Source organism: Drosophila subpulchrella, unplaced genomic scaffold (assembly GCF_014743375.2).
Source record: "Drosophila subpulchrella strain 33 F10 #4 breed RU33 unplaced genomic scaffold, RU_Dsub_v1.1 Primary Assembly Seq477, whole genome shotgun sequence".
NCBI classification, from domain to species: domain Eukaryota; kingdom Metazoa; phylum Arthropoda; class Insecta; order Diptera; family Drosophilidae; genus Drosophila; species Drosophila subpulchrella.
This window is the reverse complement of record NW_023665684.1, coordinates 1,385,146-1,411,935: the sequence shown is the minus strand read 5'-3', so window position 1 is coordinate 1,411,935 and position 26,790 is coordinate 1,385,146. Positions and strand designations below refer to the sequence as shown.

The window sequence follows — 26,790 nt, the reverse complement described above, 5'->3', positions numbered from 1 at the left end:
AGACATAAAATCAATCGGATAACTACAGATGGAGATATAGACTTGCAAACAGAAGGTCCTTTTTGAAAACTAGCTTTATTTTACAAACTTTAAAAAGTTCTAACTAAAAAATAAATTTTTTTCGGCCAAATCCTGATAAACGTGCTTACTTATTTACCGAATAGTATATGTAAAAAAAGTTTCAGGCATATCAAAAATGTCAACTTAAAAAAGCTGTTCGGTTTGTAAAAGAACGGCCCAAATGCTGAATTTAGTCGGCAACCTAACTGATGACTGACCTGACTTATGTCTAGAGTAGCCCTGTAGGAAATGCTGCTCGCACATTTTGTTATCAGCGGATATTGTGTTAGATTCTACGCAGGGATTGTCGAATTCCCAGAATCTTTTAGTAATCTCTGATAAGGAGTCTTCCTCAGCATAAGGGACTTTACGAAGGGTTGCGAGAGATGAATGTCCGTTGCGAACGAGAGAGTGTCCACCCCAAGCCACCCAACCTAGTTTTGTCTTCTGGAAAAAAAATGGTTCTAGCATGAAAATTCTAAGCGCCAAAAGACTTAGGCGGTTTGTGGGTGTTAGAGTGGGTGGTGCAAACCTTGTTTTGGATAAATCGATAGGTATTAACGAGACTAATACATTTCAGATAAAATGTTTCATGTAGCATAAAAATTGTGGTTGCCACAGGTTTGTGGCATTACAGTGGTCGTGGCATATTCGCGTAACAAACTTGCGCTGCGTACAAGGCAACGGAATCTAAATCTGAAATCCCAATTCTCTTTTTGTATCAATCGGTAGGTATTGACGAGACTAATACATGTCAGTTAAAATTTTTTATGTAGCATGAAAATTCTGGGTGCCACAGGTTTGTGGCGTTAGAGTATGCATGGCATATTCGCGTAACAAAGTTGCGCTGCGTACAAGACTACGGAATCGAAATCTGAAATCCCAATTCTCTATCTTTCATAGTTTCCGAGATATCCACGTTCATATATACCATTTTTTGAAGTTTGTGGGCGGTTTGTAGGCGTTGAAGTGGGCGTGGCAAACTTTTCTAGCATCAAAACTGTAGGAGCCACAGTTTTGGGCGGTTTTTGGGCTTTACAGTGGGCGTGGCACCCTGCTGAAACAAACTCGCGCAAGAAGCTCAAGAATCTGCATTCCAAATTCCAATAGCCTAGCTCTTATAGTTTCCGAGATCTTAGCGTTCATACGGACAGACGGACATGGCCAGATCGACTCGGCTAATCCTGATCAAGAATATATAGACTTTATGGGGTCGGAAACGCTTCCTTCTACCTGTTACATACTTTCCGACAAATCTAGTATACCATTTTACTCTACGAGTAACGGTAACGAGTGCCTGTAAGGCCAAAATACAACCGAACATAACTGGATTTAAAAATTTTTTATATTCCGTATATAATGTAAAATTGATATTACCGAAATATCGCTTTTACCATTTCGAACATATCAAATTGATATGTGCCGTATCAAGGCCGAATTAATACTGGATTTCATCAAATTGACCATCATATCATATCAATTTTTCTTTTTGTGTACGAGTAACGGGTATAAAAATAGACCAGCTTCAAGCAATAAATAAATTCTCCGAAATTTGAAAAACGTGCGATATGCTTTTAGTAATGCTCCAGTTGGAGATGTCGAAGTCAAAGATCGGTTGGTAGTCAGTTACACCCAAAAAAAAATCTTTGAGTGTCAATTTGATAAGTGTGGGTGAAAATGACACTACACCTAGGTTCAAATTTTTGGGATCAATTTGATTTTAATTGAGTGTCAAAAGTATACTACATTGTATGAAAAATCTTTTTTGATCCTAATTAGTGTCATTTTGACCAAAACCAAGGTCTCGTCGAAACCAACAATTGTATTTCTATTTTCGAAATTCGAACTGCGCCTATCGTGCAAGCAAGCGTACTTATCGATAAATCATTGTGAGCTCGACATTGCGTAAAAGAGACAAGTATTTCAGTGCAAGGTGCTATTGTTTATTGAATCAGGTAAGTACATCCCTAATAATATAATATGTAATATGTAATGTACTTTGCGGTTACATACATACATATTTACGCAGGAATGTGTATCTATTCGTTACAGCGATCTTCGAATTCATAGATACACACTGCACATATATAAGTATGTAAGCATGTAAGCACTGAAGGTGACATCGCTTGCAATTTTTGAATGCAATATTTTTTTTCTCATTTAAGTTCACTATGGAGGACAACGTTTCTATGCAGATGGCCCGCCTATCCACGTATGTACACCTGGTCGACGGCAGCAAATTTAAGAGATTAAAACAAGGAAGAACGCTATAGTCGAGTCCCTCGACTATCATATACCCGTTACTCAGCTAAAGGGACCAAAGGGAAATGGAGATATGCAAGCAGCAAAGCGAGATTGAAATGCGCCACCTAACGGCGGTAGACAGATTTAAGAGTTATGGTGGCGTGAGAGTGGGCGTGGCAAACTTTTTTTTTGATCAATCGATAGGTATTGACGAGACCAATACATTTCAGTTTCAGTTTTTTATTTAGCATGAAAATTGTGGGCGCCACAGGCTTGGGCGGCTTGTGGGCGTTAGAGTGGGCGTGGCATATTCGCGTAGCAAGCTTGCGCTGCGTACAAGGCTACGGAATCAAAATCTGAGATCCCAATTCTCTACTTGTGATAGTTTCCGAGATATTCGCATTCAAATTTACGATTTTTTTAAGTTTGTTGGCGGTTTGTGGCCACTCCCACGGCAAGTCAATCGATATGTATTGATAAGAACAATACTTTTCAAGTAAAATTTTTATTCTACCATCAAAACTGTAGGAGCACTCTGCTGAAACAAACTTGCACTGCGCAGGAATCTCAGGAATCTGCCGGCCAAATCTCAGTATTGTAGCTCTTATAGTTTCCGAGATCTCAGTGCTCATACGGACAGACGGACAGACGGTCAGACGGACAGACGGTCAGACGGACAGACGGACATGGCTAGATCGACTCGGCTAGTGATCCTGATCAAGAATATATATACTTTATGGGATCGGAAACGCTTCCTTCTGCCTGTTACATACTTTTCGACGAATCTAGTATACCCTTTTACTCTACGAGTAACGGGTATAAATACACATATAACTTAAATAAAAAAATCAAATTTGTATTAAAAAAAATGAAAAAGAAATTATTGGTCTTTTTTTGGGTGTGAAATCAACAATTAATTCGTGTCATATTGATACTAAAATCGTATCAAGTTGACCCTAAAAATGCCCTTAGTGCGAAAGGTCCCCGGTTCAAGTGCGCGACCATGCTGTACGATTTTTAAGAATAATATCTACACCCAAAAAAAAATCTTCGAGTGCCAATTTGATAAGTGTGGGTGAAAATGACACTTCACCTAGGATCAAATTTTTGGGATCAATTTGATCCTAAATGAGTGTCAAAAGTATACTACGTTGTATGAAAAATCTTTTTTGATCCTAATTAGTGCCATTTTGACCAAATCCAGGGTCCCGTCGATACCAATAATTGTATTTCAATTTTCGAAATTCGAACTGCGCCTATCGTGCAAGCAAGCGTAGTTATCGATATATCATTATGAGCTCGACGCAAAGAAAAAGACGACGTTTTGCCGAATGTGATTAAATTCAAAAGTTTTAGTGTTAGTGTTCATTAAATCAGGTGAGTACATATCTAATAGTATATTTGCACTAAGTTAAATATTTAGAAAGTATGTAAGTGCGCAATTCGAAAAAAAGTGTCGGCAAAGTACGCAAAAAGAAAAATTAATTACATCGACGTGTTCATATGCTAAGTTTAAACTAATCTTATACACCCAAAAAAATTCGTCATCAATATGCCATTATTTAGGTGGCAATGTGATACTATTGAGTGTCAAAAAATCTCTGATACGAAGAACATCTAATTGACACTATTTTGGTGTCCTTTTGATATTTTCGAAAATATCAATTTAACACTTTTTGGTGTCAAAAGGACACTACGCTTTGGCATTTTTTAGTAAGAATATGACACTATTTCGCAGTATTTTGATACTCATTCGAGGTATAAAAAGACCAACTTGATACGATTTTAGTATCAATATGACCCGAATTAATTGTTGATTTTACACCCAAAAAAAGAACAATAATTTATTTTTAATTTTTTTTTTTAAAACAAATTTGTTTTTTTTTATTGAAGTTATAATCTTATAAATTTGCTTGCTTTGCGTCAGTGCTTACATGCTTACATACATATATATGTGCAGTGTGTATCTATGAATTGAAGATCGCTTTAACGAAGAGATACACATTCCTGCGTAAATAAGTATGTATGTAACCGCAAACTACATTACATATTACATATTATATTATTAGGAATGTACTTACCTGATTCAATAAACACTAGCACCTTGCACTGAAATATTTGTCGTCTTTTACGCAATGACGAGCTCACAATGATTTATCGATAACTACGCTTGCTTGCACGATAGGCGCAGTTCGAATTTCGAAAATAGAAATACAATTATTGGTATCGCCGAGACCCTGGATTTGGTCAACATGACACTAATAAGGACCAAAAAAGATTTTTCATACGATGTAGTAAACTTTTGACACTCACTTAATATCAAATTGATCCCATAAATTTGATCCTAGGTGTAGTGTCATTTTCACCCACACTTATCAAATTGACACTCAAAGATTTTTTTTTGGGTGTAGGAATAAATATTCATATTAATGGTTTAATGCAATTGCACAAGAGAATGCACAAGATGTAGTTTGTGGTTACATACATACACATTTACGCAGGAATGTGTATATATTCGTTACTGCGATTAAATCGCTACCAATTTTTGAATGCATTTGTTTTTTCTTTCATTTAAGTTCATTATGGAGGAAAACGTTGCTATGCAGAAGCTGCTCAAATTTGTTGAGGAAACCAATTTAGACGAAGGATGTCTAACAAATTTAACTGGTTCGTTTGCTGTTACACAATTAATTGAACAATATTTATTTAATTATATTTTTTTATTATTATTTTTTTTGTTATTTAGAAATAAATAAAATCTATATATATATGTTGACTGCAGGAAATTTATAAGATTCAAAATATTATAAAATACACATACAACTTCAATAAAAAACCAAATTTTTATTTTTAAAAAATGCAAAAAAAATTATTGGTTTTTATTTTTTGGGTGTGAAATCAACAATTTATTCGTGTCATATTGATACTAGAATCGTATCAAGTTGACCCTAAAAATGGCCCTTTTATACCCCGAATGAGTATCAAATTACTGCGAAATATTGTCAATGTGACCACATATTCTTATTAAACAAGGAAGAACGCTATAGTCGAGTACCTTGACTATCAGATACCCGTTACTCAGCTAAAGGGACCAAAGGAAAATGGAGATATGCAAGCATCAAATGCGCCACCTACCGGCGGTAGACAGATTTAAGCGTTGTGGGCGTTAGAGTGGGCGTGGCAAAGTTTTTTTTTAAATCAATCGATAGGTATTGACGAGACCATTACATTTCAGTTAAAATTTTTTATCTAGCATGAAAATTGTGGGCGCCAAAGATTTGGGCGGTTTGTGGGCGTGAGAGTAGGCGTGGCATATTCGCGTAACAAACTTGCGCTGCGCTCAAGCCTAGGGAATCTAAATCTGAAATCCCGTTTCTCTATCTTTGCTATTTTCCGAGATATCCGCGTTCATAATTACGATTTTTTGAAGTTTGTGGGCGGTTTGTGGGCGTTAAAGTTGGCGTGGCAAACTTTTTTTAGGTTAATCGCTAGGAATTGATGAGAGCAACACATTTCAGTTAAAATTTTTGTTCTAGCATCAAAACTGTAGGAGCCACTGTTTTGGGCGGTTTGTGGGCGCTAGAGTGGGCGTGGCACTCTTCCGAAACAAACTTGCGCTGCGCAGAAATCTCAGGAATCTGCATGCCTAATCCCAGTATTGTAGCTCTTATAGTTTTCGAGATCTCAGCGTTCATACGGACAGACGGACAGACGGACAGACGGACAGACGGACAGACGGACGGACGGACAGACGGACAGACGGACAGACGGACATGGCTAGATCGACTCGACTAGTGATCCTGATCAAGAATATATATACTTTATGGGGTCGGAAACGCTTCCTTCTGCCTGTTACATACTTTCCGACGAATCTAGTATACTCTTTTACTCTACGAGTAACGGGTATAAAAATGCCAATGCGTAGTGTCCTTCTGACACCAAAAAGTGTCAAATTGATATTTTCGAAAATATTAAAAGGACACCAAAATAGTGTCAATTAGATGTTCTTCGTATCAGAGATTTTTTGACACTCAATAGTATCACATTGACACCTAAATAATGGCATATTGATGACGATTTTTTTTTTGGTGTAACATTTCTCTATCAATTGTAATAAAAAAGTTATATTTAAAACGTTTCCAGATTTCAAATAAAAAAGAAAATAGAGTTTGTCATGAGCGGGACTCGAACCACTAACCCTCAGGCGCTAGCAGTCTGAGCCACTCCTACATTTTTTATCAAGCTGCAAAATGCTTTTTTGTGACAAAAAGCATTTTTGTAGAAAACTTTATCCAAGAGGCATAGTGATCCTATATTTGGGTAAATTTGATGTTCTTCGTATCAAAGATTTTTTGACACTCAATAGTATCACATTGACACCTAAATAATGGCATATTGATGACGATTTTTTTTTGGGTATATATGAATGGTATACGTACGCATGCATGGCTTCTGGCGTTAGAAATTGCAGTAGGAAGCAAAACGTAAGAGAGCGGAAGATGAAGGCATTGATACATCTGGTGTACTTGGCTGGGATGCTATTGCAAGCTGCGAGCCAGGTGCACATGAGCCGTTAAAGAGGCTAAGTGCAACAGCGATTGGTGTTTTTGTTGACAATGCTTGCAATACCCCGAGCGAGATTGCAGTAAGTCATGACCTTTCCGGAGGCAGTTTAGGCATAGATTTAATCGCTTGGCTTCCTTGAGACGCAAGCTTGGAGACAGATCTATAAATAATGCACCCAAAAAAAATCGTCATCAATATGCCATTATTTAGGTGTCAATGTGATACTATTGAGTGTCAAAAAATCTCTGATACGAAGCACATCTAATTGACACTATTTTGGTGTCATTTTGATATTTTCGAAAATATCAATTTGACACTTTTTGGTGACAAAAGGACACTACGCATTGGCATTTTTTTGTAAGCATATGTGGTCACATTGACAATATTTCGCAGTAACTTGATACTCATTCGGGGTAAAAAAGGGCCATTTTTAGGGTCAACTTGATACGATTTTAGTATCAATATGAAACGAATAAATTGTTGATTTCACACCCAAAAAAAGACCAATAATTTATTTATAATTTTTTTAATACAAATTTGGCTTTTTTATTGAAGATATATGTATATTTTTAATTTTATAAATTTGCTGCCGTCGACCAGGTGTACATACGTGGATAGGCGGGCCATCTGCATAGAAACGTTGTCCTCCGTAGTGAACTTTAATGAGAAAAAAAAATATTGCATTCAAAAATTGCAAGCGATGTCACCGTCAGTGCTTACATGCTTACATATTTATATACATACTTACATACTTATATATATATGGGCAGTGTGTACCTATGAATTCGAAGATCGCTGTAACGAATAGATACACATTCCTGCGTAAATATGTATGTATGTAACCGCAAAGTACATTACATATTACATATTATATTATTAGGGATGTACTTACCTGATTCAATAAACACTAGCACCTTGCACTGAAATATTTGTCTCTTTTACGCAATGTCGAGCTCACAATGATTTATCGATAACTGCGCTTACTTGCACGATAGGCGCAGTTCGAATTTCGCAAATAAAAATTCAATTATTGGTATCGACGAGACCCTGGATTTGGTCAAAATGACACTAATTAGGATCAAAAAGATTTTTCATACAATGTAGTATACTTTTGACACTCACTTAGGATCAAATTGATCCCAAAAATTTGATCCTAGGTGTAGTGTCATTTTCACCCACACTTATCAAATTGACACTCGAAGATTTTTTTTTGGGTGTGGGCACTTCACGATATAGTGCATAGACAGAATCGCTGCTTATTGCTGAATGTGAAAATGGAAGAGCTTCGATTTATCTATGGGAGCTTCGGCTCACCTGAAGGCTTTGTGCTGGTACCGTAGCGCTATTGAGATTTTCCAGTAGCGACATCTCCTTTCCAGAAGGTTGATATATCAGCCCAGCTGGGCAGCTTGCCAGATGGTAGTACCTCCTCCCATCTTTCCTGAGTGTTATGGTCTAGCTTGCGTGAGATAATGTGGATGAGTAATCCTTTGTACATATATGTACGTAACTATTACTGTGTTTATGCCATGCCTATTTCATGAAATAAATTCATAAAATAAGCAAATTCGCGTGTGCGTAAACACCATTTAATGAATTCGATAACACACGAAAGTTGACTATTACTATGTTTATGCTAAGGGTTTCATGATTTCTTAAAGGCGTGAAATAAAATTTGCTCCTGTTTATGCGACACGGACGAATTCATGCATTTTATCAATCTCAGCTGACAGAGATGCCGGACCGGTGGAAAAAGGTGTTAGGGATTATTAAGCCGATTATTTTTTTCGATTCACATGAAATAATCTTGCTAATATTACATTAACATAACATTTTTTACCGTCAAAATAAAAGATGAAAACTAGTTTCCATTGGCACTGAATGAACAAATAATTTTTTTAATGTAAGGTGTATTTATGTATTTATATCGATCTGGCAACTCCGATAGTTATATAGAGTTACCGGAGTTTATTTGTCACCATTTCACGCTTTGAGGTTGAATTCATAGTCATCTTTCGTGTGTTGTCGAATTCATGAAACGGTGTTTATGCACACACGAATCAGCACATTTCATGAAATAAAAGCGTGAAATGGCCATCGCATAAACGCAGTATATGAATTCAGTCCCAATATACGAAATGCTGAGGCACAGCCTACTTCACAGCCTACTACTCTATAGAGCTCTAAATAAAATTCCAAAAAATTTACAGCTTTACTAATATTATTTCGTGAGTTGGTCTGTGTTGTATAAACAGAGGCTGTTATAATTTCATATGTTGGAGAATGCATGATATTCATAGCATAAACATAGTATATGTGTGTATGAGAAGAGACTTTGCAGGGCGGCATAGACAAAAAATCAAGGAAGAACGCTATAGTCGAGTACCTCGACTATCAGATACCCGTTACTAAGCTAAAGTTATCAAAGGGAAATGGAGATATGCTAGCAGCAAAGCGAGATTAAAATGCGCCACCTACCGGCGGTAGACAGATTTAAGCGTTACGGGCGTTAGAGTGGGCGAGGCAAACTTTTTTTTGGATCAATCGATAGATATTGACGAGACCAATACATTTCAGTTTAAATTGTGGGCGTCATAGGTTTGGGCGGTCTGTGGGCGTAAGAGTGGGCGTAACAAACTTGCGCTGCGTACAAGGCTACGGAATCTAAATCTCAGATCTCTATCTTTGATAGTTTCCGAGATATCCACGTTCATATTTACGATTTTTTGAAGTTTGTGGGCGTTAAAGTAGGCGTGGCAAACTTGTTTTGGGTCAATCGATAGGTACTGATGAGAACAACACATTTCAGTTAAAATTTGTATTCTAGCATCAAAACTGTAGGAACCAAAGTTTTGGGCGGTTTGTGGGCGTGGCACTCCGCTGCGTAAGAAGCTCAGGAATCTGCATGCCAAATCTCAATAGCCTAGCCCTTATAGTTTCTGAGATCTTAGCGTTCGTCTGGACATACAGTCGGACAGACGGACAGACGGACATGGCTAGATCGACTCGGCTAGTGATCCTGATCAAGAATATATATACTTTATGGGGTCGGAAACGCTTCCTTCTGCCTGTTACATACTTTCCAACGAATCTAGTATACCCTTTTACTCTACGAGTAACAGGTATAATTAATAGGCATGTACATTAGGGTGGTCCGTATAGGCCGTTGAGAGAGGACCTTAAAAATTCCCAAACAAATGTGCACCGCCCTAATGTACATACATCTAAACATAAACTTAAGCGCATTTTAAAATATGTTTATGTTTAAATGCAATTATGTTTAATGTTAGATAGACATACTTATAAATTTTGTTTTCACGATGGCACAGCCTCTACACCCAAAAAAAATCTTCGAGTGTCAATTTGATAAGTGTGGGTGAAAATGACACTACACCTAGGATCAAATTTTTGGGATCAATTTGATCCTAAGTGAGTGTCAAAAGTATACTACATTGTATGAAAAATCATTTTGATCCTAATTAGTGTCATTTTGACCAAATCCAGGGTCTCGTCGATACCAATAATTGTATTTTTATTTTCGAAATTCGAACTGCGCCTATCGTGCAAGCAAGCGCAGTTATCGATAAATCATTGTCAGCTCGACATTGCGTAAAACAGACCAAATATTTCAGTGCAAGGTGCTAGTGCTTATTGAATCAGGTAAGTACATCCCTAATAATATAATATGTAATATGTAATGTACTTTCCGGTTACATACATACATATTTACGCAAGAATGTTTATCTATTCGTTACAGCGATCTTCGAATTCATAGATACACACTGCACATATATATATATGTAAGCATGTAAGCACTGACGGTGACATCGCTTGCAATTTTTTAATGCAATATTTTTTTTTCTCATTTAAGTTCACTATCAAATTGACACTCAAAGATTTTTTTTTGGGTGTAGGAATAAATATTCATATTAATGGTTTAATGCAATTGCACAAGAGAATGCACAAGATGTAGTTTGTGGTTACATACATACATATTTACGCAGGAATGTGTATATATTCGTTACTGCGATTAAATCGCTACCAATTTTTGAATGCATTTGTTTTTTCTTTCATTTAAGTTCATTATGGAGGAAAACGTTGCTATGCAGAAGCTGCTCAAATTTGTTGAGGAAACCAATTTAGACGAAGGATGTCTAACAAATTTAACTGGTTCGTTTGCTGTTACACAATTAATTGAACAATATTTATTTAATTATATTTTTTTATTATTATTTTTTTTGTTATTTAGAAATAAATAAAATCTATATATATATGTTGACTGCAGGAAATTTATAAGATTCAAAATATTATAAAATACACATACAACTTCAATAAAAAACCAAATTTTTATTTTTAAAAAATGCAAAAAAAATTATTGGTTTTTATTTTTTGGGTGTGAAATCAACAATTTATTCGTGTCATATTGATACTAGAATCGTATCAAGTTGACCCTAAAAATGGCCCTTTTATACCCCGAATGAGTATCAAATTACTGCGAAATATTGTCAATGTGACCACATATTCTTATTAAACAAGGAAGAACGCTATAGTCGAGTACCTTGACTATCAGATACCCGTTACTCAGCTAAAGGGACCAAAGGAAAATGGAGATATGCAAGCATCAAATGCGCCACCTACCGGCGGTAGACAGATTTAAGCGTTGTGGGCGTTAGAGTGGGCGTGGCAAAGTTTTTTTTAAATCAATCGATAGGTATTGACGAGACCAATACATTTCAGTTAAAATTTTTTATCTAGCATGAAAATTGTGGGCGCCAAAGATTTGGGCGGTTTGTGGGCGTGAGAGTAGGCGTGGCATATTCGCGTAACAAACTTGCGCTGCGCTCAAGCCTAGGGAATCTAAATCTGAAATCCCGTTTCTCTATCTTTGCTATTTTCCGAGATATCCGCGTTCATAATTACGATTTTTTGAAGTTTGTGGGCGGTTTGTGGGCGTTAAAGTGGGCGTGGCAAACTTTTTTTAGGTTAATCGCTAGGAATTGATGAGAGCAACACATTTCAGTTAAAATTTTTGTTCTAGCATCAAAACTGTAGGAGCCACAGTTTTGGGCGGTTTGTGGGCGCTAGAGTGGGCGTGGCACTCTTCCGAAACAAACTTGCGCTGCGCAGGAATCTCAGGAATCTGCATGCCTAATCCCAGTATTGTAGCTCTTATAGTTTTCGAGATCTCAGCGTTCATACGGACAGACGGACAGACGGACAGACGGACAGACGGACAGACGGACAGACGGACGGACGGACAGACGGACAGACGGACAGACGGACATGGCTAGATCGACTCGACTAGTGATCCTGATCAAGAATATATATACTTTATGGGGTCGGAAACGCTTCCTTCTGCCTGTTACATACTTTCCGACGAATCTAGTATACTCTTTTACTCTACGAGTAACGGGTATAAAAATGCCAATGCGTAGTGTCCTTCTGACACCAAAAAGTGTCAAATTGATATTTTCGAAAATATTAAAAGGACACCAAAATAGTGTCAATTAGATGTTCTTCGTATCAGAGATTTTTTGACACTCAATAGTATCACATTGACACCTAAATAATGGCATATTAATGACGATTTTTTTTTGGTGTAACATTTCTCTATCAATTGTAATAAAAAAGTTATATTTAAAACGTTTCCAGATTTCAAATAAAAAAGAAAATAGAGTTTGTCATGAGCGGGACTCGAACCACTAACCCTCAGGCGCTAGCAGTCTGAGCCACTCCTATATTTTTTATCAAGCTGCAAAATGCTTTTTTGTGACAAAAAGCTTTTTTGTAGAAAACTTTTTTCAAGTGGCATAGTGATCCTATATTTGGGTAAATTTGATGTTCTTCGTATCAAAGATTTTTTGACACTCAATAGTATCACATTGACACCTAAATAATGGCATATTGATGACGATTTTTTTTGGGTATATATGAATGGTATATGTACGCATGCATGGCTTCTGGCGTTAGAAATTGCAGTAGGAAGCAAAACGTAAGAGAGCGGAAGATGAAGGCATTGATACATCTGGTGTACTTGGCTGGGATGCTATTGCAAGCTGCGAGCCAGGTGCACATGAGCCGTTAAAGAGGCTAAGTGCAACAGCGATTGGTGTTTTTGTTGACAATGCTTGCAATCCCCGAGCGAGATTGCAGTAAGTCATGACCTTTCCGGAGGCAGTTTAGGCATAGATTTAATCGCTTGGCTTCCTTGAGACGCAAGCTTGGAGACAGATCTATAAATAATGCACCCAAAAAAAATCGTCATCAATATGCCATTATTTAGGTGTCAATGTGATACTATTGAGTGTCAAAAAATCTCTGATACGAAGCACATCTAATTGACACTATTTTGGTGTCATTTTGATATTTTCGAAAATATCAATTTGACACTTTTTGGTGACAAAAGGACACTACGCATTGGCATTTTTTTGTAAGCATATGTGGTCACATTGACAATATTTCGCAGTAACTTGATACTCATTCGGGGTAAAAAAGGGCCATTTTTAGGGTCAACTTGATACGATTTTAGTATCAATATGAAACGAATAAATTGTTGATTTCACACCCAAAAAAAGACCAATAATTTATTTATAATTTTTTTAATACAAATTTGGCTTTTTTATTGAAGATATATGTATATTTTTAATTTTATAAATTTGCTGCCGTCGACCAGGTGTACATACGTGGATAGGCGGGCCATCTGCATAGAAACGTTGTCCTCCGTAGTGAACTTTAATGAGAAAAAAAAATATTGCATTCAAAAATTGCAAGCGATGTCACCGTCAGTGCTTACATGCTTACATATTTATATACATACTTACATACTTATATATATATGGGCAGTGTGTACCTATGAATTCGAAGATCGCTGTAACGAATAGATACACATTCCTGCGTAAATATGTATGTATGTAACCGCAAAGTACATTACATATTACATATTATATTATTAGGGATGTACTTACCTGATTCAATAAACACTAGCACCTTGCACTGAAATATTTGTCTCTTTTACGCAATGTCGAGCTCACAATGATTTATCGATAACTGCGCTTACTTGCACGATAGGCGCAGTTCGAATTTCGCAAATAAAAATTCAATTATTGGTATCGACGAGACCCTGGATTTGGTCAAAATGACACTAATTAGGATCAAAAAGATTTTTCATACAATGTAGTATACTTTTGACACTCACTTAGGATCAAATTGATCCCAAAAATTTGATCCTAGGTGTAGTGTCATTTTCACCCACACTTATCAAATTGACACTCGAAGATTTTTTTTTGGGTGTGGGCACTTCACGATATAGTGCATAGACAGAATCGCTGCTTATTGCTGAATGTGAAAATGGAAGAGCTTCGATTTATCTATGGGAGCTTCGGCTCACCTGAAGGCTTTGTGCTGGTACCGTAGCGCTATTGAGATTTTCCAGTAGCGACATCTCCTTTCCAGAAGGTTGATATATCAGCCCAGCTGGGCAGCTTGCCAGATGGTAGTACCTCCTCCCATCTTTCCTGAGTGTTATGGTCTAGCTTGCGTGAGATAATGTGGATGAGTAATCCTTTGTACATATATGTACGTAACTATTACTGTGTTTATGCCATGCCTATTTCATGAAATAAATTCATAAAATAAGCAAATTCGCGTGTGCGTAAACACCATTTAATGAATTCGATAACACACGAAAGTTGACTATTACTATGTTTATGCTAAGGGTTTCATGATTTCTTAAAGGCGTGAAATAAAATTTGCTCCTGTTTATGCGACACGGACGAATTCATGCATTTTATCAATCTCAGCTGACAGAGATGCCGGACCGGTGGAAAAAGGTGTTAGGGATTATTAAGCCGATTATTTTTTTCGATTCACATGAAATAATCTTGCTAATATTACATTAACATAACATTTTTTACCTTCAAAATAAAAGATGAAAATTAGTTTCCATTGGCACTGAATGAACAAATAATTTTTTTATTGTAAGGTGTATTTATGTATTTATATCGATCTGGCAACTCCGATAGTTATATAGAGTTACCGGAGTTTAATTGTCACCATTTCACGCTTTGAGGTTGAATTCATAGTCATCTTTCGTGTGTTGTCGAATTCATGAAACGGTGTTTATGCACACACGAATCAGCACATTTCATGAAATGAAAGCGTGAAATGGCCATCGCATAAACGCAGTATATGAATTCAGTCCCAATATACGAAATGCTGAGGCACAGCCTACTTCACAGCCTACTACTCTATAGAGCTCTAAATAAAATTCCAAAAAATTTACAGCTTTACTAATATTATTTCGTGAGTTGGTCTGTGTTGTATAAACAGAGGCTGTTATAATTTCATATGTTGGAGAATGCATGATATTCATAGCATAAACATAGTATATGTGTGTATGAGAAGAGACTTTGCAGGGCGGCATAGACAAAAAATCAAGGAAGAACGCTATAGTCGAGTACCTCGACTATCAGATACCCGTTACTCAGCTAAAGTTATCAAAGGGAAATGGAGATATGCTAGCAGCAAAGCGAGATTAAAATGCGCCACCTACCGGCGGTAGACAGATTTAAGCGTTACGGGCGTTAGAGTGGGCGAGGCAAACTTTTTTTTGGATCAATCGATAGGTATTGACGAGACCAATACATTTCAGTTTAAATTGTGGGCGTCATAGGTTTGGGCGGTCTGTGGGCGTAAGAGTGGGCGTAACAAACTTGCGCTGCGTACAAGGCTACGGAATCTAAATCTCAGATCTCTATCTTTGATAGTTTCCGAGATATCCACGTTCATATTTACGATTTTTTGAAGTTTGTGGGCGTTAAAGTAGGCGTGGCAAACTTGTTTTGGGTCAATCGATAGGTACTGATGAGAACAACACATTTCAGTTAAAATTTGTATTCTAGCATCAAAACTGTAGGAACCAAAGTTTTGGGCGGTTTGTGGGCGTGGCACTCCGCTGCGTAAGAAGCTCAGGAATCTGCATGCCAAATCTCAATAGCCTAGCCCTTATAGTTTCTGAGATCTTAGCGTTCGTCTGGACATACAGTCGGACAGACGGACAGACGGACATGGCTAGATCGACTCGGCTAGTGATCCTGATCAAGAATATATATACTTTATGGGGTCGGAAACGCTTCCTTCTGCCTGTTACATACTTTCCAACGAATCTAGTATACCCTTTTACTTTACGAGTAACAGGTATAATTAATAGGCATGTACATTAGGGTGGTCCGTATAGGCCGTTGAGAGAGGACCTTAAAAATTTCCAAACAAATGTGCACCGCCCTAATGTACATACATCTAAACATAAACTTAAGCGCATTTTAAAATATGTTTATGTTTAAATGCAATTATGTTTAATGTTAGATAGACATACTTATAAATTTTGTTTTCACGATGGCACAGCCTCTACACCCAAAAAAAAATCTTCGAGTGTCAATTTGATAAGTGTGGGTGAAAATGACACTACACCTAGGATCAAATTTTTGGGATCAATTTGATCCTAAGTGAGTGTCAAAAGTATACTACATTGTATGAAAAATCATTTTGATCCTAATTAGTGTCATTTTGACCAAATCCAGGGTCTCGTCGATACCAATAATTGTATTTTTATTTTCGAAATTCGAACTGCGCCTATCGTGCAAGCAAGCGCAGTTATCGATAAATCATTGTCAGCTCGACATTGCGTAAAACAGACAAATATTTCAGTGCAAGGTGCTAGTGTTTATTGAATCAGGTAAGTACATCCCTAATAATATAATATGTAATATGTAATGTACTTTGCGGTTACATACATACATATTTACGCAAGAATGTTTATCTATTCGTTACAGCGATCTTCGAATTCATAGATACACACTGCACATATATATATATGTAAGCATGTAAGCACTGACGGTGACATCGCTTGCAATTTTTTAATGCAATATTTTTTTTTCTCATTTAAGTTCACTACGGAGGACAACGTTTCTATGCAGATGGCCCGCCTATCCACGTATGTACACCTGGTCGACGGCAGCAAATTTATAAAATTAAAAATATACACATAACTTCAATAAAAAAGCCAAATTTGTATTAAAAAAAATGATAAATAAATTATTAGTCTTTTTTTGGGTGTGAAATCAACAATTTATTCGTTTCATATTGATACTAAAATCGTATCAAGTTGACCCCAAAAAAATGGCCCTTTTTTACCCCGAATGAGTATCAAATTACTGCGAAATATTGTCAATGTGACCACATATTCTTACTAAAAAATGCCAATGCGTAGTGTCCTTTTGACACCAAAAAGTGTCAAATTGATATTTTCGAAATTATCAAAATGACACCAAAATAGTGTCAATTAGATGTGCTTCGTATCAGAGATTTTTTGACACTCAATAGTATCACATTGACACCTAAATAATGGCATATTGATGACGATTTTTTTTTGGGTGTACACATCAACACGCTTACGTACATACGTATGTATGTACATACATAGTTGCAAGTGCTTTCGTTGTCGTAGGGCAGTCAGAAAACCGCACACGATTTAAGTTTTTTCCACTTATTATGTTATTATTAATCTCATAACACTTTATACATACACACATTGTATATAAAGTTGACTCACCTTTTCCTTGTTCTGCGCTAAGTGAAACACTGACACTGTACGTCTGACCGGCTTCACGATAAAACTCAAGTGGCGAAATATCCACTAAGACGTATGTTAGTGCAAGCGAGTCAACATGATCGAAGTATACCAATTCGAATTTCGAATATATATTTTTACCTTCCACTCACGTGATTGATGTCGCCATATTGCTATATCCTCTCTTTTTCGGTGTCAAGGGATTTCCGAAAAGAGAGAAATCGACAACTTGACATTTTTATACCCGTTATCGTAGAGTACAAGGTGGGTTCCAAAGTAAACAGGACTTTTTGAATCTATCGCCCTCTAGTGGCGCCATCTATATGTCAACTGGTGCGTTAGAATCTGCTATCGTTTATCGACTTCCAGTAAAAATTACATGACATTTCATGACAATGAGCATGTGGGCCAACCAAAATCCACGATCACCGAAAATTCCATCGAAACTGTGCGTGAATTCATAAAAAATCAGCTGAAATCATCATTGAAATTCATGGAAATAGAATTGAACATCTCCAAAACATCGATTTATCGCAGTTTGACCGAACATTTGGGCTTACAAAAGGTGTGTGCACGGTTTGTTCCGCACAAATTGACTGACGTCCAAAAATTGCTCAGAATTCAACATTCGAAGGACATCATTAAAGAGGCAAAAAAAGACCCGAACTTCCTTTACAAGATTGCGACTGATGACGAAACGTAGTGTTTTCAATATGATCCCGAAACGAAACGCCAGAGTGCTGAATGGAAGGCGCCGGACGAGCCGAAACCCAAAAAATCGCGCCTGGAGAAGTCAAAAGTGAAGACAATGCTGATTTGTTTTTATGATTCCAAGGGTATTGTCCACAAAGAATTTGTTCCACCCGGCCAAAACGTTAATACGGTATTCTACCTTGGAGTTTTGAAGCGTTCGGTGTGCCGTATTCGACGTGTTCGGCCCGAATATCGCGAAGATGGAAGTTGGCGTTTGTTGCACGAAAATGCGCCGTCTCATCGATCGACACTTGTGTCCGACTATTTGACCAAAAATCACATTTTAACCATCAACCACTCCCCGTATTCACCTGATATGGCACCGTGCGACTTCTACCTTTTCGGAAAAATGCATTTGCCGATGAAAGGAAAGCGTTATGAAGACGTAGAGACCATTCAAAAGGCTTGCACCGGCATACTGGCGGCCATACCGGGCAACGAGCTAAAACACTCGTTCGACATGCTTTTGGACCGTGCAAAACGCTGTATTAAAGCGGAAGGGGACTATTTTGAAGAAAATAAATTGATTTTGCCGAAAAAACTATTTGTTCTGTCTTTTTTTTACAAGTCCTGTTTACTTTCGAACTCACCTTGTAAAAGGCTATACTAGATTTGTCGGAAAGTATTTAACAGGCAGAAGGAAGCGTTTCCGACCCCAAAAAGTATGTATATTCTTGATCAGGATCACTAGCCGAGTCGATCTAGCCATGTCCGTCTGTCCGTCTGTCTGTCCGGATGAACGCTGAGATCTCGGAAACTATAAAAGCTAGGCTATTGAGATTTGGCATGTAGATTTCTGAGCTTCTTACGCAGCGCAAGTTCGTTTCAGCAATGTGCCACGCCCACGCTAACGCCCAGAAGCCGCCCAAGACTGTGGCTCCTGCAGTTTTGATGCTAGAATAATCATTTTAACAGAAATGTATTGTCCTCATCAATACCTATCGATTAGCCCTAAAAAAAAGTTTCGTACGCCCACGGTTACGCCCACAAACGTCGAAAAATCGTAAATATGAACGCGGATATCTCGGAAACTATAAAAGAGAGAGAATTGCGATCTCAGATTTAGATCCCGTAGCCTTGTACGCAGCGCGAATATGCCACGCCCATTCTAACGCCCGCAAACCGCCCAAGCCTGTGGCGCCCACAATTTTTATGCTAGATTAATAATTTTAACTGAAAATTATTGGTCTCGTCAATACCTAAAATCTGCCTACCGGCGGTAGGTGGCGCATTTCAATCTCGCTTTGCTGCTTGCATATCTCCATTTCCCTTTGGTCCCTTTACCTGAGTAACGGGTATCTGATAGCGTTCTTCCTTGTTTGGTATCAATATGACATTATTTCATGGTAAAAATTATATGTGTATAAAAAACACAAGTTTACCATGCGCATGTCAAATTGATCCTGACTCATTTTTTTTCTGTGTAGTTCTTGTAATCTAGTATAAAAGACATAAGCTGAGTAGAGAAGTCGAGAATTCATTTTGTACGGGAGCCGCCAGCTCCGAAAAAAAGCCATTTTCCCATGGGCTTGGGCATCCGCCCACGGAGTCTACGCTACCAGGACCAGCTACTCTATCCAACTGTCCTTGAGGAGGACCCGAATAGCAGCTCGAAAGATTCTTAAGCGTCGGACCACCGCTGCAAGAGTAATCAAAGATCGTGGAGAGAATCAACCATAAGGACGACATCCGGCATACTGTGATGTCTGTGGCCGAAGTACTCGTGATCCCCATGCTCCTGGAAATTGTTAAGATGTACGCGCCATTCGTTCAATGGCGTGTTCACCAATAGAATACTTTGGGAAAAGTAGTGATACAATAAATATGTGTTAATAGAGCCAATCAAAAGTAAACTTATACATAACCAAAGTCCGATAGTCCACTACAAATCACTTGGAGGACAAGTAAAAATAAAAACATTCAAAATATATTGAATACATTTAAGTAAACCGAATCGATAGACAAAGTTCGAATCATGATGAACAATAAGAAAAGACGAGTCTCTCCACCAGCCGTTAAAGACGTCGCATGTCTCCGGCATTATAAATACAGTGGTCGGCATAAGTATTTTGACAAAACAAAAGTTAAGTATAGTCATAATTTGAACTTACTTCTTGTAAACTTTGGCATCAATGGAAAGGTATTGCCTTCGGCAATTGACGTTGCATTAGCTCGACTCAATTAATAACTTATAAACATTTAACTATATATTCTTTAACAAAGTGTGGGAGGGGGTGTGCTGACGCGAGAAGTGGAGTAGGTCAAGAACAATGACATAATTTTCGACGGACAACCTCGACGATCCATTTATCACACGCATGTGTGAAGGGGAGGGAATATGGCCGAAGCATACCTCGATCGTATTGCGATTAAGCGACAGCAAAGCTTGTGGGGCAGTGTGGAGTGACGACTGACGAACTTCACGCTCTAATATTACTTTTCAGGCACTCTAAATATTGGTTGAAGAGGGGAGAGGCTTACAAAGATCCCACTACCCAAATGCGACGTAGTTTATGCCGGCAAAAATGGTGCCTGATCTTTGGAAGCTCCCCCTTGGCTTTTCAGGACTCGGCCAATAATATGCCAACTTAACCCAATTGACTATATATGAAAACAAGGAAGAACGCTATAGTCGAGTACCTTGACTATCAGATACCCGTTACTCAGCTAAAGGGACCAAAGGAAAATGGAGATATGCAAGCATCAAATGCGCCACCTACCGGCGGTAGACAGATTTAAGCGTTGTGGGCGTTAGAGTGGGCGTGGCAAAGTTTTTTTTTAAATCAATCGATAGGTATTGACGAGACCATTACATTTCAGTTAAAATTTTTTATCTAGCATGAAAATTGTGGGCGCCAAAGATTTGGGCGGTTTGTGGGCGTGAGAGTAGGCGTGGCATATTCGCGTAACAAACTTGCGCTGCGCTCAAGCCTAGGGAATCTAAATCTGAAATCCCGTTTCTCTATCTTTGCTATTTTCCGAGATATCCGCGTTCATAATTACGATTTTTTGAAGTTTGTGGGCGGTTTGTGGGCGTTAAAGTTGGCGTGGCAAACTTTTTTTAGGTTAATCGCTAGGAATTGATGAGAGCAACACATTTCAGTTAAAATTTTTGTTCTAGCATCAAAACTGTAGGAGCCACTGTTTTGGGCGGTTTGTGGGCGCTAGAGTGGGCGTGGCACTCTTCCGAAACAAACTTGCGCTGCGCAGAAATCTCAGGAATCTGCATGCCTAATCCCAGTATTGTAGCTCTTATAGTTTTCGAGATCTCAGCGTTCATACGGACAGACGGACAGACGGACAGACGGACAGACGGACAGACGGACAGACGGACGGACGGACAGACGGACAGACGGACAGACGGACAGACGGACAGACGGACATGGCTAGATCGACTCGACTAGTGATCCTGATCAAGAATATATATACTTTATGGGGTCGGAAACGCTTCCTTCTGCCTGTTACATACTTTCCGACGAATCTAGTATACTCTTTTACTCTACGAGTAACGGGTATAAAAAGGGTAGCATGTTCGAAAAAAAAGAAACAAATTTTTTTAACTGTAAGAATAAACTCAACTTTGCATCATTTTAACTTGGACTTTTAAAAATTTGTATACGTATATGGTTTATCCAGTTTAAAAAATCCAAATAAAAGCAACACTATGATTATGAAAGTTAGTATTTGTTTGTGTTACAGGTATTAAAACCATGTATATAAATATACCTTATCATCATCAGCGATCGCAGAAATTTCCTCCCATAAGTTTTTCATAAGTTTTTTATAGTCATCTAATCGAGAAGTGCTGCAATCTCCCTTTCCTTCAACGACACAAGCTCTAACTGCCATGCAAAGAAAGTCATTCTGGTCCAAGAATCCATTGTTGTCAATATCTAAAAGTAATTTAAAATTCGAAACATTTTATTCTAAGGTAGGGTATCCCGGTGGGTAAGATAAGGTAGCAAACATGTCATATCGTTAATGTCAAGTCCCGTCCAAAATGTCTAGTTCATTTACCTGTTCTTAAATGCTTCTTGAAAAGAATTCCACACTTGAAGTGCACGTTAAAATTATTTTAAAAATACTAGAACTAAGCTTAAACAAAAAAAGTACATATGTATTAGGTAGAGACAGCATATGCAAAAATGTTTCTAATTGAAGAACGTTTGGTCATAAAATTGAGTGAATACCGAATGTTTTTTATTTAAAACATAATTTCTTAAATCAAGATCCGTTGGCATTGTTTTTATACCCGTTACTCGTAGAGTAAAAGGGAATACTAGATTCGTCGGAAAGTATGTAACAGACAGAAGGAAGCGTTTCCGACCCCATAAAGTATATATATTCTTGTTCAGTATCACTAGCCGAGTCGATGTAGCCATGTCCGTCTGCCCATATGAACGCTGAGATCTCGGACACTTTAAAAGCTAGATTACTGGGAATAGGCATGCATATTCCTGAAATTTCGCGCAGCACAAGTTTGTTTCAGCAGGGTGCCACGCCCACTCTAACGCCCACAAACCGACCATAAACTTTAAAAAATCGTAGCCTTGTACGCAGCGCAAGTTTGTTACGCGAATATGCCACGCCCACTCTAACGCCCACAAAACGCCCAAGCCTGTGGCGCCCACAATTTTCATGCTACATAAGAAATTTTAGCTGAAATGTATTGGTCTCGTCAATACCTATCGATTGATCCAAAAAAATTTGCAACGCCCACTCTAACGCCCAAAACGCTCAAATCTTTCTACCGCCCACATCTATATATTGAGATCACGGGTAGGTGGCGCATTTCAATCTCGCTTTTCCATTTCCCTTAGGTCCCTTTAGCTGAGTAACGGGTATCTAATAGTCAAGGTACTCGACTATAGCGTTCTTCCTTGTTTTTATTTAAGAGTTCTTAAGTCTTAAAAAAAACTGTAAGTAAAAATGATTTTTTAATTTTGTATATTTGCTCTTAGTTTTAAAATTATTTGCTAATCCTTATACATAGACTTTTATACTTTCAGAAATGGATGATTATACCCGTAACTCGTACAGTAAAAGAGTACACTAGATTCGTCGGAAATTTTTTAACAGGTAGAACGCAGCGTTTCCGACCCTATGGCATATAGATTTCAGCAAGTTTATTTCAGCATTGTGCTACGCCCACTCTAAAGGCCATAACGCTCAAACCTGTCCAGGGTCCACAATTTTATTTTAATTTCGTAACAATTTGAATGAGACTTTGTTCTTATTATCAATACCCATCTATTACAATACCCAAAAACTATTCAAATTAAACCATTCGTTTAAAAGTTATAATCTACATATTCCTCGCTCGATGGCATTGGTATTTATTGAAAATCAAGACAAAATCTCATTAAACTTAAACAAAACAAGGAAGAACACTGTAGTCGAGTACCTCGACTATCAGATACTCAGCTAAAGGGACCAAAGGAAAATGGAGATATGCAGGCAGCAAAGCGAGATTTAAATGCGCCACCTACCGGCGGTAGACAGATTTAAGCGTTGTGGGCGTTAGAGTGGGCGTGGCAAAGTTTTTTTTTATCAATCGATAGGTATTGACAAGACAAATACAAACTTGCGCTGCGTACAAGGCTATGGAATCTAAATCTGAGATCCCATTTCTCTATCTTTGATATTTTCCGAGATATCCGCATTCATATTTACAATTTTTTGAATTTTTTTGTGGGCGTTCAAGTGGGCGTGGCAAATTTTTTTTTGGGTCAATCGATAGGTATTGAAGAGACCAATACATTTCAGCTAAAATTTCTTATGTATCATGAAAATTGTGGGCGCCACAGGCTTGGGCGGTTTGTGGGCGTTAGAGTGGGCGTGGCACTCTGCTGAAACAAACTTGCGCTGCGTAAGAAGCTCAGGAATCTGCACGCCTAATCGCAATAGACTAGCTCTTATAGTTTCCGAGATCTCAGCGTTCGTCCGGACAGACGGACATGGCTAGATCGACTCGGCTAGTGATCCTGATCCTGCCTGTTACATACTTTCCAACGAATCTAGTATACCCTTTTACTCTACGAGTAACGGGTATGAAAATGTAGGCGCTAGACAGGCTTCAGCGTAGGCGTATGGGCGTTAGAGTGGGCGTGGCACCCTGCTGATATAAACTTGCGCTGTCTCCAGAATCTGCATGCCAAATCCACGCTTTCTAGCTTTTATACTTTCCGAGATCTCAGCGTTCATACGGACGAACAGACAGACTGACAGACGGAAATGGCTTGATCGACTCGGCTAGTGATCCTATTCAAGAATATATATACTTTATGGAGTCGGAAAGGCTTCCTTCTACCTGTTACATACTTTCCGACGAATCCAGTATACCCTTTTAATCTACGAGTAACGGGTATAAATACCAACCCTCTATCTTTAATAGTTTTCAAGATCTCAGCGTTCATAGGGATGATTTTTTGACGTGTGGGCGTTAAATTGGGCGTGGCAGCATATTTTGGGTCGATCGATAGATATTGACGAAAATAATACATATCAAGTAAAGTTTTATTTTAGCACTTAAACTTTAATAGCCACCATTTTGGGCGGCTTGTGGGCGTTAGATTGGGCGTGGCTTATTGGTGAAATAAACTTGAGCTGCCTAATAATCTCTAGAATCTAAATGCCTAGTCCCAACTTTCTAGCTTTTGTAGTTTCCGAGATCACAGCTTTATGAATGGACAGATAGACGGATAGACGGAAATATATATATATATATATATATAGGAAAATTGGAGCCTTCTCCATGCAGGTTCTCATTAGTCGCTTGATCGATTGCTTCTTGTTATTCCATATTGTGTTCTGGCTGATGCAGCGAGTCTTCGTTGCCTTTGTTGCTTATAATAATTAACCTTTTAGCAATCCTCAATTGTACACCACGCTATAGCTCGGGACGAGAGAGAGGGGAGAGACCAGGTCTAGCAACGCAACGAATCCACCCAAAAACTCAGTTCGCAAACTGGGTCCCCATCATACCAGAACTGGTATGTACCAACACGACCCATGGTCACACCTTAAAGTGTCATGCCTAACGAAAGACGGAATTACCTCCTCTCCGACACGGTCATCCTGACATATACACGTCCTCGTGTCTATAATAAACATCTGAATTTCATTCCACTTAATAATTTTTTTTGAATGCTTCCGAAGAACTTAACCACATAATCTCAAATCCATATAATGTTAACTTCTATTTTTAACATGTAGGCTATTGTAACATATCTCTGTTATATTCTCTTAAAACCCATTTTTTTTTTCAATTACATTTCCAAACAAGAGATCAATAAAACATTTTCAAATTATACATTAATCAGTTCAAATGGTTAATTCGTAAGCCATAATACAAAACTAGACTTTTACTAGCCAACTTTTAAATTCTTCGCCAAACACAATGGCTTCACATATTTTCAAACAATTTAAATTGTCCATCGCCCAAAAACATGGCTTCACAAATTCATCAACCACATTCCTCGTCCATCGCCCATAACTTGGCTTCACGAATTCATCAAAAACATTTGTAAAGCAACTCGACGTCACGAATTCATCAAACACATTTATGTATAAAGCAACTATCGTCCATCGCCAATCACATGGCTTCACGTACACTCTCTTTTTCAACAGGCTTTTCCAACTGATTGTGTTCTTTGTAATTTACATCAAGCTCTTCTGGAACTTGCACATCCGGTAACTTTCGCAAACTTTCGTGTGGGTACTTGTAACGCCTAATGTTCTGTGTAGACTTTAAAACGTATCGGTCTTCGTCCAATACCTCGACCACTAAAAAGGATCCTCTGAACTTTGGATCTAATTTCGTTTGCTGTCTCTCGCTGTTTTTAAGCAGCACAATGTCACCCACACAGAACCTTGTTACTTTAGCCATATTTTTTTAAAATGTTGTCTTCTCATATCTAGCGGCCTGCTCCATGTTCTTAGCGGCCAATTCCCTTGATTTAATCTTGTCAATTTCATCTTCGGTATCACTAATAGGTATCAACCCCAGTGGTCGCCCAATTTTACCAATCAAAAGTTCTAAGGGACTACACTTAGTGCTACGATTAACTGTACAGTTAAGAGCTAACTGCACATCCCCCAGTGCATCCTGCCACGATCTAGAGCTTGTCTCAACAGCCATCAACAGATTCTTCAGTGTACTCATTTGAAAGGGTCAACTTGTCCGTTGGCTCGACTAGCGCCCGTTCCAATTAGATGTAATTGTATTTTTTGGCTAGAACTAAATTGCACAAACTTTGTGCCCGTGAAGCTGCGCCCCTGATCGGCAATTAAACGTGTTGGCACGCCAGAAATGGCAATCGAATATTTCATTGCGTGTATACAAGTATTAGCAACCAAGGAAAAGGTGTGATAATAGATAAACGTATTTTGTAAAAGCGTCGATTTTTACAATAATATATTCTTTATTCTTTGTTCACTTTTTCTGCTCAATTTTCCCGATATATATATATGTGAACAGTGTGCCAAGGACTGCTTTTTTTTGGAATTAGGTGTAATTCCATCTGAGGTTTTCCTGACGT

The 26,790-nt window shown here is 38.1% G+C and overlaps 1 protein-coding gene across 2 annotated transcripts in view; it reads right to left on the bottom strand.

The window, feature by feature from the left end:
• LOC119562446 (sarcoplasmic calcium-binding protein, alpha-B and -A chains-like) overlaps positions 1–26,790 on the bottom strand; it is a 112,442-nt gene that overhangs the window by 27,265 nt on the left and 58,387 nt on the right. For both annotated transcript variants that reach the window (XM_037875631.1, XM_037875632.1), the window contains exon 3: positions 21,977–22,143. In XM_037875631.1, the coding sequence (XP_037731559.1) occupies positions 21,977–22,143 (167 nt within the window). The remainder of the gene's footprint in view (positions 1–21,976; positions 22,144–26,790) is intronic.